The sequence below is a fragment of the Lithobates pipiens genome, unplaced genomic scaffold (genome assembly GCF_037356315.1).
Source record: "Lithobates pipiens isolate NorthernLeopardFrog02 unplaced genomic scaffold, aLitPip1_a1.2 Scaffold_18, whole genome shotgun sequence".
In the NCBI taxonomy this organism is placed as follows: Eukaryota; Metazoa; Chordata; class Amphibia; order Anura; family Ranidae; genus Lithobates; species Lithobates pipiens.
In genome coordinates this window covers 558,303,636-558,323,955 of record NW_027507758.1, presented here as the reverse complement: position 1 = coordinate 558,323,955, position 20,320 = coordinate 558,303,636, and the positions used below count along the sequence as shown (strand labels likewise).

The following is a 20,320-nucleotide window of genomic DNA, read 5'->3' as shown; positions in this document are numbered from 1 at the left end:
CCCCCAACCCATCAAAAAAGCTGGTAATCTGTCAAAGAAATACTTCTGTGATAGACTTCATGTCAACGGCATCTCACTTAGATCAAAACTTTGTTTTAGGTTCCTTTTCATAAACTTCTGATATGGTACCGGTAATCTAGATTGGTATAATAAATCATTTGTTGATACGGTACATTACATAAAGTTTTAGGCTGTTATTCATTGTGCTCCATAAATTTAAATTAAAGACAATGGTCCATCCAGTTGAACATGTGTGTGTGTGCACACACACTTCACTATGAATTTCCATATCCTTGTATATCATATTAGATGAGAAAAACATTGAAGGCCTAATGCACACTGCAGTTTTCCCCCACTACTACAGTCACCAATGAAAGATTGTAAATTGTGATCATATAACTTCTTAAAATGTATTCTCCCTGGAGAAAAGACGACTACTTCTTGTTGTCCCTCCATCTTTCCCTTTCTTTGAAGTCTCTCCAGTTCAAGGGCATCCTTCCTGAGAATTGGTGACCAAAACTGGACTTCATACACAAGGTTAGGCCAAACCAGTGTTTTGTAAAGTGGTAGAATTATAGGTTTACCTTTTCAGTAAATACTTTTTTTTTTATTGCATCATAGTAGAATTTTCTCCCTTTTCTCGCAAATTGAACCTTGCTTTAAAAGTGATGTTTGCCCTTTCTTTGGATCAACTGTGGGCTCAGGATTCTATATAAGCAGATTTTCAATGTATTTATTCATTTTAAATTATATTGGTTGAGCTTAAAAGACATGTATGTAACTTTGTAAGAGCCAGAGGCACAGGGTCTTAGCCCCCTAGCAGTTAAACATAGTGGAAATGAAGCAAAAGAAAATGTAAGTATGTACTTCTGGGGAAGGGTACGGGGGTAGGCATGTCCTGTGTGGACAAATCATAGGTTTGCTTTACACATCGTGTCATAAACCTGATCAAACTCAGGAGGGTACCATCAGTAATCATATAGGAAAAATGATCAAGAGCTATGACCATCTGCAGTCACATACAAATTAGTATTTTTTCTGTAACCCCCTTTTGGCTCCTTTCTATTGTTCCTTTAATACGATGGTGGCCTTACTGAAAAATAGAGGCTCAGGAAGCCGAACTAGCAGAGCCAAACTTGACTTTTATAGAATAATAAAAATAAAAAAAACGTCAAGATCTGCACATAATGTCACCCATATTTATGGATCTATAATACATACAGTATGTACATCTGTGTTAATACAACAGACCCAGCTATCATGTGACCGCTATATAAAAGGCCACCGGTCAGGGGTCAAACACAGGAAAGTGGAGGTTAATCATTGAAAACAAATCATTTTCAGATATAGAAACATTATAGATAGGGTGGGTAAAGCAATTAATGTATTCCATGGACTTGTAAATTACAACTATTTAAGACACAGTTGTAATTACTGGGCCATGTGCGACATCTAACATTGTAATGAGATTTAGATTTTACCAGGTTGATGAGCTGAGTGTGAACAATATCTTCTACCAGAACGGCCGTCTCGTACAAAGGACGGCGGGCATCGCCAAGAGAAAACCTGAAAGGACAAAGAACATGACATTAGCCAAAATGAACACTTAAAAGCCAAAGAAAAAAAAAAATATAAAATGTATGCACATATTTTTATATTATAGTGTTAATAAAAAAATACCACCCCAGTTCAGCCAAATCCATCATGAATCGCTATTATGGAGCTTTAGGGGTCCATTTACACCTTCATGTTATAGTGTGTTGCCTTAACATGAATTATGATGTGCATTAATGCAACCCATTCAAATTAATGTGCAGTCAATGCACCGGAATGAGCAAAAAGTACACCACAAAATAAAGCAGTGCATTGTGGTCCACGGCAATGCATGTGCATCAGAGGTGTGTTGCATATTGCACTAACATGCGTGGTCCACTGATATGCATTGCATTGAAGCGCATCTTAATGCATGCATTGCCACACAATGCAAGAGATAGGTATAAAGGGGCCCCAATTGCTTATAGTTCCATGAAAACAGGCAAACATTAACCAAGTCAAGCCACACTAACGTAGGCCTCTTAACAAGTGACTTCCTAAATACTAAAAGATCATCAGGGAAACAAACAAGAACAGCATCTACCTCCTTCTCCTCTAATACACAATCAAAATTATAATAACATTGCAGGTGCAGTGGTACTTTGGAAATATATGTAAATAAGCTGATCATTATCCACTTGGATTTTAAACAGGTGGTTATCAAAAATCAGCTAAAAATTACACTTTTCCTTTCACTTATCACACATTCGGCACAGGTGTTAAAGAACTTAGATATGTAGAGCAAAATTTCAGAGCATAACAATTTTCAAGAGATGCAAACAGAAAGTATGTCATGAATGTGTAATAAGCTCACTGAAGGTTTAGTGACAAAAAATTGAAAAAGTGTAAAGATGTAGACACAGACTACAGAGCAACACCAACTTTCTATTGTGGTAACACAAGGCTACAACAAAAAACACATTGGTCCTTGCGTTGATTGTCACCAATCTCTTGATGTTTCAGCTCAACTCTGAAGCTAAAGGTGAAATCGGTAACCCACTTCCAATGAAAGGTGCATGTAAGGAGTTTTATCTTCGCTATTTATATAACAGAAATACAAATAATTGTGAACCATTCATCTTTGGCGGTTGTAGAAGAAATTAAAACAAGTTTCTTACTAAGGAAGAGTGCATAGCCACCTTTAGGGTCCGTTCACACAGGGGCAACACGACTTGTAGGCGACTTGAGTGAGGCAACTTGGACACGATTTGAGTTAAGATCACAGCGCGACTTGGGACGACTTCAACACGACTTGTGATGACTTCAACCTGACTTGGGACGACTTACAAGTCGCCCCAGGCCAGGCGACTTTTGCCGTGGCCAAGCAGAGAATGAGCTCAAGGGGGAACTCCACGCCAAATTTCTGAAAAAAATTTGGCGTGGGTTCCCCCTCCGAGAGCATACCAGGCCCTTAGGTCTGGTATGGATTCCAAGGGGAACCCCCTACGCCGAAAAAACGGCGTGGGGGTCCCCCCCAGATCCACACCAGACCCTTATCCGAGCACGCTACCCAGCCGGCCAGGAAAGGGGGTGGGGACGAGCGGGCAGCCCCCCCCTCCTGAGCCGTACCAGGCCGCGTGCCCTCAACATGGGGGGGTGCCTTGGGGGAGGGGGGGGCGTGCGGCCCCCCCACCCCAAAGCACCTTGTCCCTATGTCGATGAGGACAAGGGCCTCTTCCCGACAACCCTGGCCGTTGGTTGTCGGGGTCTGCGGGCGGGGGGCTTATCGGAATCCGGGAGCCCCCTTTAATAAGGGGGCCCCCGGATACCGGCCCCCCACCCTATGTGAATGAGTATGGGGTACAATGTACCCCTACCCATTCACCTGTGAAAAAAAGTACAAAAAAGACACAACACAGGGAAAAAATATTTTATTGCACAGCTCCGGGGGTCTTCCGTCTTCGGGGGTCTTCTCGCCGGACTCCTCCGCTATCTTCTTGTAGCTCTTTTGCTAGCGGAGGAGTCCGGCTTTCTTCCTCGCCGCCGGCCTCTTCTCTAGACTTCGGGGGTCTTGTCCCCCTCTTCGGTTCTTCTGCCGGGCCACCGCGCCTTCTTATAGCTCTTTTACAGGCGGTGGCCCGGTCTTCTGTCGCCGCCGTCGCCGCCTTCCGTTCTTCTCCTTCTTCTTCTCCTGGAAATGTTGACTCGACGAGCTCTCCGGCCGCAATGCCAGGGACGCGCTGCGCTGCCACTTATATAGGGACAATGGGGCGGTGTCACATGGGTTGATGTCACATGGGTTGGTCACATGGGTTGATGTCACATGGTGACCCCGCCCCTTACCATGTGACATCAACCCATGTGACCAACCCATGTGACATCAACCCATGTGACACCGCCCCATTGTCCCTATATAAGTGGCAGCGCAGCGCGTCCCTGGCATTGCGGCCGGAGAGCTCGTCGAGTCAACATCTCCAGGAGAAGAAGAAGGAGAAGAACGGAAGGCGGCGGCGGCGACAGAAGACCGGGCCACCGCCTGTAAAAGAGCTATAAGAAGGCGCGGTGGCCCGGCAGAAGAACCGAAGAGGGGGACAAGACCCCCGAAGTCGGGAGAAGAGGCCGGCGGCGAGGAAGAAAGCCGGACTCCTCCGCTAGCAAAAGAGCTACAAGAAGATAGCGGAGGAGTCCGGCGAGAAGACCCCCGAAGACGGAAGACCCCCGGAGCTGTGCAATAAAATATTTTTTCCCTGTGTTGTGTTTTTTTTGTACTTTTTTTCACAGGTGAATGGGTAGGGGTACATTGTACCCCATACTCATTCACATAGGGTGGGGGGCCGGTATCCGAGGGACCCCATATTAAAGGGGGCTCCCAGATACCGATAAGCCCCCCGCCCGCAGACCCCGACAACCAATGGCCAGGGTTGTCGGGAAGAGGCCCTTGTCCTCATCGACATGGGGACAAGGTGCTTTGGGGTGGGGGGCCGCACGCCCCCCCCTCCCCCAAGGCACCCCCCCATGTTGAGGGCACGCGGCCTGGTACGGCTCAGGAGGGGGGGGCCGCCCGCTCGTCCCCACCCCCTTTCCTGGCCGGCCGGGTAGCGTGCTCGGATAAGGGTCTGGTGTGGATCTGGGGGGGACCCCACGCCGTTTTTTCGGCGTAGGGGGTTCCCCTTGGAATCCATACCAGACCTAAGGGCCTGGTATGCTCTCGGAGGGGGAACCCACGCCAAATTTTTTTCAGAAATTTGGCGTGGAGTTCCCCCTTCAGAGCTAATAATTCTGTCAAAGTCGCCTCCGTATAGACGGAGATCCGACTTGGAGGCGACCTCCATTGAAATCAATGGGTACCGGTCGCCTACAAGTCGGATTCAAGTAGTACAGGAACTTCTTTTGAAGTCGGAGCGACTTCAGTAGTGTGCATTAAGACAGCTCTCATTCACTTACATTGGTTTTTAAATGTTGTCCGACCTGAGGCGACTTGGGGCGACTTGAAGTCGGATCCCAAGTTGCCCCTGTGTGAACGGACTCTTAAAGGAGTAGAAAAAAAAAACTTGCCGATCTTGCAATAACTATGGCGTAAGGTTTGGATGGCCACCTAGAAAGACCAGAGAATGTTTCTTCTTACAAGCAGGGGTTGCTTACTGATATTGTAGTGTGTTCAAAACTATTCTTTTCTTTTCTTTCTATAATATTGTTTAGGGTTTAGCTTTCTCTTGATCTTCCTTATGTTTTGCTTAAATCCATATCCAACTGTTAAATTATATGAAATAAACTTAACTCAATCTGAAAAAAAAAAAAAAAAAACGTAAAGATGTAAAAAAGCGTGCAGTTCCTGGATTATCTTTATCTTTATTGTGGGCTATGGTCAGTATTCACTCCTCAACAGTAGCGGCTGGTGCTCACAATTTTTGAGGTGGGCGCAAAAAAAATGAAAAATACTGAAATCCCCCCCCCCCCCCCATCAATTGCAGCCTCACTGTGCCAATTAAACGCAGCCATTGTGCCCAAATGCATCTATTGTGCCCCTCATATGCAGCCACCTGTGCCCATCAAACGCAGCCATTGCGCCCACATGTATCCATTGTGTCCCCATATGTAGCCACCTGTGCCCATCAAATGCAGCCACCTATGCCCAAACGCAGCCACTTGTGCCCATCAGACGCAGCCACTTGTGCACATCAAATGTAGCCACTTGTGCCCATGATATGCAGCCACCTGTGCCTATCAAATGCAGCAACTTGTGTCCATCAAAACTCAGCCACTTGTGCCCATCAAAACGCAGCCACTTGTGCCCATCAAAATGCAGCCACTTGTGCCCATGAAATGCAGCCACTTGTGCCCATGAAATGCAGCCACTTGTGCCCATGAAATGCAGCCACTTGTGCCCATGAAATGCAGCCACTTGTGCCCATGAAATGCAGCCACTTGTGCCCATGAAATGCAGCCACTTGTGCCCATGAAATGCAGCCACTTGTGGCCATGAAATGTAGCCACTTGTGGCCATGAAATGTAGCCACTTGTGCCCATGAAACGCAGCTATTGTGCCCATCAAACGCAGCTATTGTGCCCATCAAACGCAGCCACTTGCCCATCAAATGCAGCCCTCTGCCCATCAAACACAGCCATTGTGCCCATCAAAAGCAGCCACTTGTGCCCATCAAACGCAGCCATTGTGCCCATGAAATGTAGCCACTTGCCCATGAAATGTAGCCACTTGCCCATCATATGCAGCTACTTGTGCCCATTAAATGCAGCCACTCTGCCCACTGACCCCTACTCGCAGTGTTTGTGGCTTTGGCAGCATCCCCCCTGCAGCTCTGACAGAGCCGAGGGGACTTACAGCAGCACTGTCAGCTGGAGATCCTCTCAGAGCGATGGCTCCAGCGCAAGTCTCCTTGCTGCTCTTCCTGCTTTGGCCAATCAGGAAGCAGGTGTGGCGTACTGCCTCCTGATTGGTGGGGAGGAAGGTTAGTGTGAAAATAGCAAAAATGTATTTGCTATGGTCACACAATTGGGTGGGATCAGGGCGCACTCTCTGCGCCCTGACCCCACCCTATTTTGAAGCCTATTAGAGCCTTTGGCTCCAATCACTTGCTTCAAAAAATACCACCCCTCCCGCCCCCTCCATAGGAATCCATGCTTCCGGCATCCTGAAAGGGGCCGGGCACATTGTGCATGGGCCACCACTGCTCCACAATGTGCCCTTTCCATTTTGCTTGTTGTTTCCCTTTTTAAGAATTTGTGCAGTATACATAAATGTGCAGTGAGCCTACTCACATAGGGAGGCAAGTTGAAAAAAGTCAATGTAGTCTAACCCACAGAAAACAAAAAATAGAAAAAAAAACCTCCATATACTGAATCATATAACCACCACTGATACAGAGAAAGGCAATAAAACCTATACAGCATGGTCCAATTTGCTCCAGCTGGGGAAAGAAATTCCTTCCAGAGCAGGGTCCATCCTCGTTCTCCTGCACTGGCAGTCCTGGTTGACGCAATGATAACTACCGTATATACTCGAGTATAAGCCGAGATTTTCAGCCTCTTTTTTGAGGCTGAAAGTGCCCCCCTCGGCTTATACTCGAGTCATCGCTGTCTGCCCGCTCGATCAGCGTGTCGAGCAGACAGACAGCGGCCATTCTATAATTCAAAAGCCGCGCCTCCGGCTCCGCCTTCGCCTGTGATAGGCGGAACACTGAATTTCCCAGCAGCCTGTGTTCCGCCTATCACGGGCATCGTCTCATCCTCGTACTACGGACGAGGATGATACGATGTCCGTGATAGGCGGAACACAGGCTGCTGGGAAATTCAGTGTTCCGCCTATCACAGGCGAAGGAGGAGGCGCGGCTTTTGAATTTTACAATGGCCGCCGAGGCGCCGACGAAGAGGGCACGGGACGGAGGCAAGGCAAGGCACGGCACGGCACGGGACGGGACGGGACGGGACGGAGGCAAGGCAAGGCACGACACGGGACGGAGGCAAGGCACGGCACGGGACGGAGGCAAGGCACGGGACGGAGGCTCGGGACAAAGGCTCGGGACACAGGTAGGCTGGACACACACACACACACACACGGATGGAGACACACACACACACAGGGATGGATGGATGGATGGAGACACACACACACAGGGATGGATGGATGGAGACACACACACACAGGGATGGATGGATGGATGGATGGAGACACACACACACAGGGATGGATGGATGGATGGACACACACACACACAGGGATGGATGGACGGACACACAGGGATGGACGGACACACAGGGATGGACGGACACACACACAGGGATGGACGGACACACACACAGGGATGGACGGACACACACACAGGGATGGACAGGCATGTCTCACCCTCGGCTTATACACGAGTCAATAAGTTTGCCAGTTTTTTTGGGGGTAAATTGGGGGCCTCGGCTTATATTCGGGTCGGCCTATACTCGAGTATATACGGTATATATTTTTCTATGCAGCATTACTGTATATGGACTCAAGCATTAAAAGTATGGGTTTACAGAAAGTGGGTTGAATGATGTTGGGTGTCATTCAACCTAAGAATACCAGAACTGGGTGACTGAGAAGGACTCAGAAGTCTGAGCTGGAGAATTAAGTGGGCAAGTAGTGCCTCGAGTATGTTTTTTTTTTTTAAATCTAAAAAAGCACGTCTCACTAGCTCCTCCTCGTAGCCTCCACTCACTATAAAGTGGAGGTCAACAGGAGGAACCAGCGAGAGATGAGGAGGACCCAAGAGATTGACACTCCCAGAAGTGTCTGTTCCCCTGTAGACTTTGCATAAAGATTTCTAGCGATGTTCTAGTTGCATGTGCAGCAGGGAAGGTAAGCATCCCATGTCTAATTTTGCAGGAACAAGGTCACTTTGAAACTTTCAAAATCCTGCCAAAAAGTAAGGTGCCTACCTGCAACCTTTGTGATCTTCTCTGATCCTGATTTGGCTTTATTAAGATCCTGACGTCCCTAACTTACAGGCCAATTCACCTTTACTAATCATTGTTCTGTAAGAGTCTATTCACACGTGTGCGACTCGTCATGCAACTTTGGACAAAGTTGCATGACAAGTCATTCCCCATGTTTTCCATTGATAACCAATCATATATGTGCGTCTTAAAAGTTGCAGTGACTTCAAAAGTTGTTCATGCACTACTCTGGTCCAACTTTCATGCAACTTGAGGGCCATAGACTTCAATGTTAAACCTCAAAAGATGCATGAAAGTCATACCTGAATGTTATACAATGCAACATTTGTCCATTATCACTGGTCAAAGCCAAAGTCGTATCCAAGTTGCACCCATCCGGTTGCATCAAAATTGCACTCCGTCTTTGAGCATATTGCAAGTAGTTGCGAGTAAATGTCTAACAGAACTGACACACAATAGGATATGTACCTTTAAACTTGTGTATTCTTGTATTGCAAATACAAAACAATAATAAAAAAAATTGTATTTGGAAAAACAAAATGCACTCCAAAGTTGGCACAACTTTGGAGTCATACAAGTGTGAATGGAGTCTTAGTGTGCTCATATTAGCCAGAAATGAGGACCCATGGTGTGGGTGCTACTTTTACATAATTTGCCCCAATAAAAAAAAAAACCTCCTCATTTGTGTGTGTTTTGTTCTTTTAGGGGACATTTTTAGCCTCTATCTACATATACTGTAAATCTTACTGAAGTAAAACTGACCTTTTGAGTAGAAATTGTATTCCTTATGTGGCTGGTTCACTTTTTTTTTTTAAGCCAGCCTGCAGCTATACAGCTCTTGCAGAGCTATGACCTCTTAATGTCGTCTCATTCAACACTTCCAAATGTGTTAAGACATGTTAATCAACATCTGTTGCAGGCTATTTTGAGTAGTTTTAATTTTTTTGGGGGGGAAACAAATTTGCTATAAAAGGCTAAACTATAAGAGCCCATTCACGCCCATGCGCATCTATTACTACAAGAACTGCAACGCATGTGCAACGGGCCCTCTTAAATGCATTTAAGATGCCCATCAACCCATCTGCTTCATGAATAGTATCATTAACATGAGGGTGTGTTTGAGCATTGGGTGGGCATATTTAAATAATCAGTTTTTGTATCTTTAGGATTTAAAATCAGAGAAAGAAAAAAAAAAGAACTTTGTGGTATAGCGCCAAAGCAAATGTTGAGAGCCATGAACAGTTTATGCAGTCATAAAACATAAAAAAAGGGCAAATAAACACATGTTGTGGGTTCTAGTTGACCCCCTTCAATCAGGGATTAAAATTGCTGGCAATTTAACATTAAATTCTCAGTATTTAGAGCAGACTCTAGCAGCTGATTGCAAAGCCAATTTTTTTTTTTTTTTTTTAATCTCTGCCTCTTGGGAGTTCACCATAAGCACCACTTCACGTCTCTGAGCTCCCACCAAAACACATTAAAGTATACTTTAATACAGTTTATTTCTTGAATATGATATCAATCTACATGTAGATCCAACACCTCCCACCTCCATCTCTTAAAAAATAATTTCAGACACAGACAGCTTTTGAAAGAGGTTTAAACCCATCTTAATTATATTCAAAACTAAATGAAAAGGTTTCATTGTGTTGGGCTTTAACTAAAGGCCTGTACACACAACAAGAAGAAGATCGTAAGAAAATTTTAGTAAGACGAATGATCGGCCAATTATCTGATCTTTGTTATAGTGCTTTCGACAGCCATTTCCAATGTTTCAGATGACAATATCAAATGTGCGGGCTAGAAATTTTTTACTGTAAGTGTACACAACGTCTGACTTTCACTTAAAGCGGTTGTATACCCGCAGGACAAAAAAAAAAAAGACAAAAAAAAACTGTAAGGCAAAGGCGCATACTAGCTCATTATGAAATACTTACCTTAGAATGAGGCGTCGGCATCTCACCGGGTCCACGCCGAGGGAGCTGACATTTTGTCCTCGGCGTGTCTTCCTGGTTCGCGGCTCCGCTGTGAGCAAGCATGAGAGTTTTCTTCCCAGCAAGGTCTGGCAGCGTCTGCCGGACCTTCACGGCACATGCGCCGCTGACGTCAGTGGTTGCATGCAAAGTGATTATCTCCTAAACCGTACAGGTTTTACTTCCTTTAAACCCTTCCTTGAAGGCTTTACTTCTGGGGGTTCGGAATGGGAATCCCATGAGGAACCCCCTTGAATCCTTATCCCCTTTTTTTATTTTGTCCCCCCGCTTGCAGCCCTGAGATTTAGGCTTGGGTGTGGACTTACAAAAATCCCAATCAAATGTCCAATGATACAGCTTCAGTTAGTATGTATATATGTAGTTAACTGCATTCAAGTTCTCCATTGCTTATATTGTACATATTGCCGTGCATTAATTTATGTTGATCTATATACATATATGGATCAACATATCTGCATTCTCATCTAGGCTTTTTAGTGATGTTTTTAATACTTTTAACCAGTATGTGTTCCTGACATTCCCCTACTTCTTGTTTCATTTTTATATTTTGTTTGTCACTTGGCTCTGCGCTATAATGTCCTGGTCCAAGCCTCTTGGTCTGGGATCGATCAACTGGCTCCACTGTATCCCTCACTCGGTGCACAGGGGGCTTCAGATGCACTATTGCGGCGCAGGTGGCCTCCTTTGCATGGAATTTTTTTGTCCTATGGCTTCCCCGCCCACCTGCACCGCGAGTCGCTGATGCGGGCTTTGGTCCCTGCCCTCCGGGACACTCTGACGTCACGCGCCAAGCGTTCCACGTCATCGCGCCCGGAAGTGTGTAGTATCACACACCGGCCGCGGCAATGCGAATCGGCAGCGTTTCTTGCGTACAGCATCCCGGTACCACTGCGCTCAGAGGTGTGGTTTTCACATACACCGGCCACTACATCCATCTCTGCGCATTTACTGCACAACGGGGGCCAATTTGCGTGCCAGCGACTTGTGGGGTGTCCACTATCCTTGATTGGTTCAGGTGGGTCTTGATTTGCATTACCATTTAACTGTTGCTGTGTCCTCACCATCAATCCTGTTGTTACTGGCTGGTCGCCTGCTTCTTGCTTGGTGCTGGGATTAAATTTTTCTTTGGAGCAATCACTCAGGTAGAAAAAAACAAACCCTTCTTTGCGTATAGGATAGTCTCCAGCTGCCCATGTCTTAGCTATGGGATTTTATATCCCACAATTGTGGTACATTTTCACAGACCAATATCTCCTCTCCCTTAGGCTTACTACAGTGCAATTTGGAGCAATACTCCAGGTCTCCACATCGTGGCATACCTCCCTTTGCTGGCAGCTCATGCCCTTTTGGTATGGGCTAGCTCAGCGCAACGACCTACTACAAGTACACAAATATATTTTTTCAGTAAGTCTCTTCCACCATCTAAGGGCTTGAGAATGTATAGATTCTGTTTTATATCACTAGTGCTACTTACACATTCCCCTTCATTATTATTCTAATAGGTGCCAATTTTGGCTTTCTTTTTGGCCACCCAGTAGGACCTAGGCAGTGCGGCGTCACTGCACCATCGGCACGACACCACTTGAAGCTAAGAATACTCTGTTGTCCTCAACGTACCTTGTAGTACTTCCTACCATCCTCTCTCACAGCAGGTATTATCCCCTTACTTCTTTCTTATTTTTGTTTATGGGCCCCCACCTCCTGGATATATATAGGCAGGGTTCTCTTTGCGGCTTTATGATACTGAGCATTCAGTACAGCCTAGCATTACTTTTGTACTCTATATCTTCATAGCCATTTGAAGTCTGCTCTCTGGACATCCACCACCTTTTTTGGGAGTTTTTGGTGCCCCTTGTGGAGGAACAGTAATCTAGGGACTGGTTGATGGACCGGACCCCCTGGCTCCGGGCTAGGTGTTGAGTGCAGAGCAGTGACACTGTTTATCTCCTTGTCTTCCGTACAAAGGGTTTTCCTTCCTTTTTATCTTGGATGCAATTATATATGATGTTTCAAGATACATTACATGGTCAGTACATATCTTAACTTACTACTGGATTATATATGAGATGATTTTTCCTCATTGTTTTTATCATGCTGTTTTTTGTTTTATCTTTGAAAATATTTTTTTCTAAAATTTAGTTTTTTCTTTTCAAAATAGATATGTGTTAATATGCTGATCTGTATTCCCTGAAGAAGCGTCAATACTCGAAATGTGTCAGGTAATATAATTGTGTATCTTTGATTGTGTAATCCATGTTTTTGATCATTGCATCCTGTATATTTTTATACCTATCTTCCCTTTCCTTTTTGTAACATGGGTCTTGTCCACCAACACAAAAAATACCAACAACAATAATCTCTAATAAATATTGTTACTTCAGCATACTGCAAGAGTAGTCGTTGTCCCTTTAAAATCCCCTAAGAGGAATCAATTCCCTATACATAGACAATTTTGGGATGTGGGTTAACCCTACTCCAGACCCAACTCAGCACCCCCTCTCCATTTTCAAAGACAAAAATCTGGAAAGCATTTTTTTTCGATACCTGTCAAATGGGAAAAGTAAAGAAATAATTGGAGAAATGTAGGTGCTTCTATTTCCTTTATTCGTGAGTTTGCTTAAAGGGGGCATTACACTTTAATGAAAGTGAAATAAAAAACAATGTTTACCCAATTTAAGCCGATTCCTTCAAGAAAAAAAAAGAAAAGAAATACACAGCTTGTGCAGCATTGACCCTTTATCAGAAACGACTGTCAAGACATTTCACGTTAACTCCATCTCACATTTATCTTTCCCACACTCCAGCTGCTAGACCCTTCCCACACACGCAGCTCTTCTAGACATCAGCGTGGCGGTTTTCAGCAGAAGAAGTGAAGAAACCACATAGCCCCAGCCACAAGCGCTTCCTCTTCTTCCGCACACAGTGTGCTCTGACTCATTTCTCTTAACACTGTTCGTGCAAACTCTGCCTCAACACACCTCTCTCACACCCAGCAACAAAAGCTTTTTTTTTGTTGTTGCTCATTGCAGAAAAGAACAAAGTAATGCATGTTTTTTTTTTTTTTTTACTTTGTTTTTTTTTTTTCTTCTTTCTCAGAATTCTAATTTCTTTTTAAAATGTATATATATATAAAAAAAAAAGTGGTTTTCCGCTATTTCAGATAAATATTGTTCTTGGGGTACAGCAACTGTAACTTGCTCATCTCATTGTAACTTAGTCAAATCAACCCAGCTGTAGAAGCTTTACCATGGAAGCCAGTGTGCTAACCCATATGAAGGCCTGTTATGAATTTTAAGGTTCTAGAAAACCTCAAAACCTACGACACCAACAGCTAGCTTCCAATGCTTCCAGGTTCAACTTCACTCCCATACTGGTAGTTTATATTCCTATGAAGAATTTGGAAATATCCATCTGAGTTTGAACATTTGTTTCTCATTTCTATTTTTTTCTTTTTCAGCTAGGTAAATATAAGAAATTTTCATAGTTATATTGTGTGTTCTGTCAGCAGAGGGAGCTCTTGTCTCCTTTTCACATATTCAGCTATTTTAGCTGTGCTGAAAGAATTTCACTGTCTGTAGGACTCAATTAGCCTTATTTTTTAAAGAGTGACTGTGGTTTGCATGTCTTCTGACCTGCTTTCACATGCTACCTTTTGTGAACTGAACCTCATTATTTAAACTTTAAGGACTCTTGTGACATCAAGCCATTTTTTTTGTGCATTTATTCTGCTTGCAAAAAAAAAAAATTGTTAGTGAAAAAAATGTGCTAAATGCAAGTGTGCACTTTGCAGCTGATTCATCAATTTTGTTTTATGTTCTAAAGTGGATGTTTAAATCCTTCTCTAGCTTTAATTTTTTTTTAAATAAAAGTATGCTAGGCATTTGTACGATTGAACACTACGCTTATAGTACAAAGATGCAGAGAAAGGCACTGACATCTTGACGCTATCTGCATCATTGAAGACCGCCCAGATATGAGGTGAAGTGGAATACATGACGACCACAAGACATCTGAAAAAAGGTAAGCATACAAAAAAAAAATACTTGACATGGGCTTTACTTGTGAAATTAAGACATCCTTGTTTCTACTGCTAAAAGCAAGATATTTACCTGCTGACAAGCGAGATGGAAGCCTTTTATAGGTTTAGGAAGAGGACATACTGCCGGCCTGAACCTGGGAGCAAAGGAGCGGCATGCCGGGTGAATAGAGAAAGCGGGAAGGAGCCAAGAAGCTTATAGAATGCCATTGTGAATGTGTCCACTGATGAGGAAGATGTTGATTATTTGATTAAAGATGTACTTGATGTTCACATACATGTAGAAAACAAGGCACATAGGACAAAATCTTTGAATCAAAAGCCCAGTAAAATATCCAATCAACCACACAGTAAAAAACCTGAGATTAAACTACATATAGAGGAAGACTAGAAGGCCATGCCGCCTGATGATGTCCTGGTGACGAAACGCATAGGGACGCAGCCGCACGGCACTATGTTCCTTCTGCTAGATGGAACACATGCTGGCTTGGGGGCTGAGGCGGGGCCCCCCACCCAAAGCAAGGATGCAGCGATGCAACGAACCAGATAAGCATTACGTGACAATGTGGGGGGAAGGTGGGAGGACACACTAAATCCACACTGAATCTGAAAGTATAAACGTACACATATAAAAAGTGTAAAGAGTATATGTGATAAAGTGCTTGTATCTGAAAATGTGTCCTGCCCCAAGTGAATAAATTCCAGGTGAAAAAATGCCCCACTGCATAAATATGAGATATCGGGGGTGATAACCCCTGAAATGGGTGAATATTATTAAAATCGGCAATGTAAAAAACAGAAGTGAAAAAGTGCCCAATAACAAATGCAAAGAGGGGGAAAATAAATAAATAAAATAATATGTGAACAAAAAATTCTACACCAAAAATTTACTGGTGTAGGGGGATTGCCTGAGTGAACAAAAATCAAAGTGTCTCTGCAGTGGAGACATGGGAATTAAAATGCTGGACGTTGGACGCTATAAATAACCAAGATGGTGGGCGGGTGCCAGCCTAAGGCACACCTGTGCAATAATCATGCTGTCTAATCAGCATCTTGATATGCCACACCTGTGAGGTGGTTGGATTATCTCAGAAAAGGGGAAGTGCTCACTAACACAGATTTGTGAACAATATTTGAGATACAGGCCTTTTGTGTATATAGAAAAAGTCGTAGATCTTTAACCACTTCAGCCCCAGAAGATTTGACCCCCTTCCTGACCAGAGCACTTTTTGCGATTCGGCACTGCATCGATTTAACTGTCAATTGCGCGGTCATGCAACGTGGCTCCCAAACAAACTTGATGTCCTTTTTTTCCCACAGATAGAGCTTTCTTTTTGTGGTATTTGATCACCTCTATGGTTTTTATTTTTTGCGCTATAAACAAAATAAATAGCGACAAGTTTGAAAAAAAACTGTATTTTTTACATATTGCTATAATAAATATCCCCCAAAAATAAAAATTTTTATTTTTTTCCTCATTTTAGGCCGATACGTATTCTTCTACATATTTTTGGTAAAAAAAAAAAAAAAAATTGCAATAAGCGTTTGATTGGTTTGCACAAAAGTTATAGCGTTTACAAAATAGGGGATAGTTTTATGGCATTTTTATGAATATTTTTTTTAATAGTAATGGCGGCAATCTGCGGTTTTTAACGTGACCGCGACATTATGGCGGACACGGACATTTTTGGGACCATTGTCATTTCTACAGCAATCAGTGCTATACAAAATGCGCCGATTCCCATGTAAATGACACTGGCAGTGAAGGGGTTAACCACTAGGGGGCAGGGTAAGGGTTAAGTGTGTCCTGGGGCGTGTTTCTAACTGAGGGGGCATGGCTACATGTGACACGTCACTGATCTCTGCTCCCGATCACAGGGAGCTGAGATCAGTGACACTGTCACTAGGTAGAACGGGAAGATGCTTTTTTACATAAGCATCTCCCTGTTCTTCCTCCCCGTGAGACGCTCGCGGGTATCCCTGTGGCGATCGAGTCTGCGGGACCCGCAACACGACTCACGGAGGTCCCGGCCAGTGTCCTGTCATATAGAGTTCCCCATCAGATAGTGTCCGCTGTGCACTGCGCATCCGCAGTACACAACACACACAGATTCCGAAAATACCCGAAGATGAACGGTGCCTGCGCCGTGAGTCCAGGTTTTAGCTCCACCATCCAAGTTGACATAGAGTTGAAATAAAAAGAGCCCAGCGCAGCGAGGCCGAGCCCGAAGCATGGCGAGCGAAGCGAGCCCGAAGTGTGGCGAGCGAAGCGAGCCCGCGAGGGGCCCTCTAATTTTGCCAGCCATATGTCCGCTTGGATGGTGGGGCTACCACCTCGACTCACGGCGCAGGCGTCGCTCATCTTCTGAGATTTTCCGAAGCTTCTTCTGCTCCATACTGCGCAAGCGCTGCGTATGCGCAGTACGGGGCGGACAGTATATGATGGCAGGACACTATATGCCAGAACACCGGCGTGCACGTGATGGCATGTCGGCAAATTTAAAGGGACGTACCTGTACGCCCATTTGCCTGTCCGTGCCATTCTGCCAACGTACATCAGCGTGCGCCAGTCGGGAACCGGTTAAGTTCAGCTCATTATAAATAGAGGCAAACACAAAAGTGTTGCTTTATAATTTTGCTCAGTGTGTGTGTATATTATATATATATATATATATATTCATCAGTGTTCTAACTTTTATTCAGCTTTACATTATTTATCTTTATTTGGTAGGCAATGTAGGATGCCCTTCCAAAGGTTTCAGAGAACTATGTAGTCTAGCTGCATCAAAAGTCATTAATCACCCTTCTGAAGACGTTCCTTGTTGTCAAATGACTTAGTAAGCTTTCTGGCATTTCAACACTTGAAAGTGTGAACGCACAGCCCAGCTTGAATGAAAAAATATTTGCACACTATTAATCTCAGTAGAGATATGTACACGACTTTGCATCATTTTGCACACATGGAAACTTTCTTGAATCAGATGTGAACATGTGAACAAAGTCCAACGTTCTATTTATTTTAAGGCTAAGTTGACACAACATGCAGTAGAACTGCTTTGGGTGGCTATTCCAATGCAGTCCTACTGCATGGACAAGACAAAATACCTTGTCACCCATGTGCCAGTTCACACCACTGTATTGTGGTGGTGTGCAGGCATGGTGCGCTAAAAGTTTTTGCAGCACAAGGCAATAAACTGCCTTGGAGCGTGCAGCTGGCAACTGAACTTTATGAGATGTCTGTGTGACATTTCAATAAAGTTTGTTTAAAAAAAGGAAACAGTCTGATGCAATGATCTCAGCACATCTTCACTCTGTTGCTCTCAGCACACTGCATACCAGCCGCTGCGTTGCAATTCAGCAGCTGGTGTGAACAAGCCCACAATGTGAATACTTTTGGAATTTGTAATGTAGTGAATCAGATGCAATGAGTCAGTGGTGATCAACGTAGCAAACATAGGAGGCCAAGCATTGTGGTGTGTTGTGCTAAAAAGAGTTGTGTGCATATAGATGTGCTGCCAGCCCACTCAAGATGAATGGGCTGCTTTAACACAATGCTCATGTGGTAATTCACCATACAGATGTGAACCTGCACAGAGTGGTTTTGGATTTATAACCATCAACCTTACAATTTCAAATGTGAAAAAGAGAACTCACATTCACAATAATTCTACTTTCTTTTAACTTTAAAGATTTGCAGCACTTCCGTTTCAGATGGCAAGCCACAGGACTGACAGATCCTTCAGGGCCCTACACAGGCAGATCGCCACCTCACAGCCCATATGACCAAAGCTGCACAAGGGGGTTGTCAGCCCCAACATTACATTTGGATCCCACCACTGGGATGTGGCCTCCGCTTCAGGATCCATTACACCGGTAAGGATTGACAGCCTTTGTATACATCCCAGGGCCCAAAAAAAATTGATGCAGAGAGCAGAATAATTGAAGACTACTACACAGTGGGAACATTGCATTTTGGCATAAAGACTATACATTTTTTTTAATAATGACTATGCTCAATGAATGACTTTAGGTATACTTAATGACAAAAGTTTCATGACCGGAATCATGTTCCTCATGGTACATTTGTGATCATTGTCACAGCTCATCTCCAAACAAATACTGTATAAAGACACAAACGAATGCAGCTCTGTATACATTAATACATTTATTTTTTTTAACCAGTGTTTTTTTTTTTTTATCTCCCACCCCCCCCTTTTCTGTTCCTTTACATCCATAACCCCTCCAATTGGGGGGTACAGGTTATGGTATCCCTTGAAATATGTCTATATGCATGCGGCAATTTTGTTTTGAAAAATACTGCATTGAGCTGAGCTGGTTAACTGTGTTGTATTCTTTCAGAGCATAAAAAGTAGTCTTGAGTCTTCATGCCCTCTGATTGTTAAATGTACTGACTGAAACATGGTGGACCAACTATTATGACCTGCATTCCTGTGTCTATATTTTATGGACCCTCTTAAAGGATTGCATATATATATATATATATATATATATATATATATATATATATATATATATATACACACACATATATATATATATATATATATATATATATATATATATATTCATTGCTACTGTAAAATAGATATCCTTGTAAAACTCATCTCCTTTTCAAATGGAACTGCTTTATACACTTATGACTCATGTTTGGCCTAGTGTCATCAGATGTGGTTTTGTAAGCGCACATCGCAATTTCTAAATAAAGAATAAAAAAAATAAAAAAAATGCAACCAGTGTAAATACCTGAATATGACTGGTATATGGTATTGTATACAATATATGGCATGGCATGTGTGCGTATATATGGGGCGTGGTGCCTAAATAAATTACCCAACACAGGCATGCTGTATGTCTGCAGTGTCCTGTACCTCTGAACGGCCAGCCAAAGGATGAAAACTGTCCATGTAAGACTAGATCAGCTTTTGTGCTTTTTGTGGTTAGTTTAGAACAAACATGACTGGCTCAGCCCCACCTCAAGTCTCAAATGAGCATGGAAACCAGTGCAACTCTATGCATCCCCGATGCGAGCCACAGGCGGGGGGCACCATCCATTCCAGGCTGCAAGACCCTGGCAGGCGGACGGGGTCTCAAAATGGCGGAGTCAATGCGTGACATCAACAGCGGTCCTGACCTTCTCCAAGCACTGAGGACAAGGGAACAGCAGGCCATCTTCTACCCACAAGGCAGGAGAAGGCAACACAAAATACAGCACCCTGAGTACCCAGAGCACAGCCCATGAGATTTAGGAATCCACAAAGAAAAATGTTAACCCCCCGTCTGGAGGAAACACTAAATACTGAAGGGGAGGCTTAGAGGACTGCCTCTTAAGTGGTGTGGGTTACCGTATTCGCTGTCCCGGTGGGAGGAGCCCTACGTCTCATGGGTCGTCTTGAAAGGAAGACGACTTGAGAAAGAAATATTTAGGGTATCGCTCTCTTTAATTGCATTGCACAGAGCCCACTGGGAAATACAGATGGTTTCACAATGCTTGTAATCTAGGGGTGTCATGAATCAATGAAGAAAGCATTAGAGTAAAATAAGAAAAAAAATTGCAAAATATTTATTGTATTAGTTTAAAGAGACTGTTTGCTTTTACTTTCACAATATCCCCTAGACCAACTGCCTGGAATGCTTTATTGTGGTTTATGATTTCGCACTCAGACAGAAACAAACTTATAAGGGCACTGTGGCTCCGCCTACATGCTCCATCTTCAGCATACACCCCCTTTATAACATTTAGTAAAATTACTCTTCGTAGTACAAGCCACAGACCAGAGTCATTAGGAGGACTAAT

General features: G+C 43.8%; 1 protein-coding gene across 2 annotated transcripts in view; it reads right to left on the bottom strand.

Annotated features, from left to right (window-relative positions):
* Positions 1–20,320, bottom strand: part of SUPT3H (SPT3 homolog, SAGA and STAGA complex component) — a 712,703-nt gene that overhangs the window by 361,292 nt on the left and 331,091 nt on the right. For both annotated transcript variants that reach the window (XM_077488954.1, XM_077488955.1), the window contains exon 3: positions 1,482–1,566. In XM_077488954.1, the coding sequence (XP_077345080.1) occupies positions 1,482–1,566 (85 nt within the window). The remainder of the gene's footprint in view (positions 1–1,481; positions 1,567–20,320) is intronic.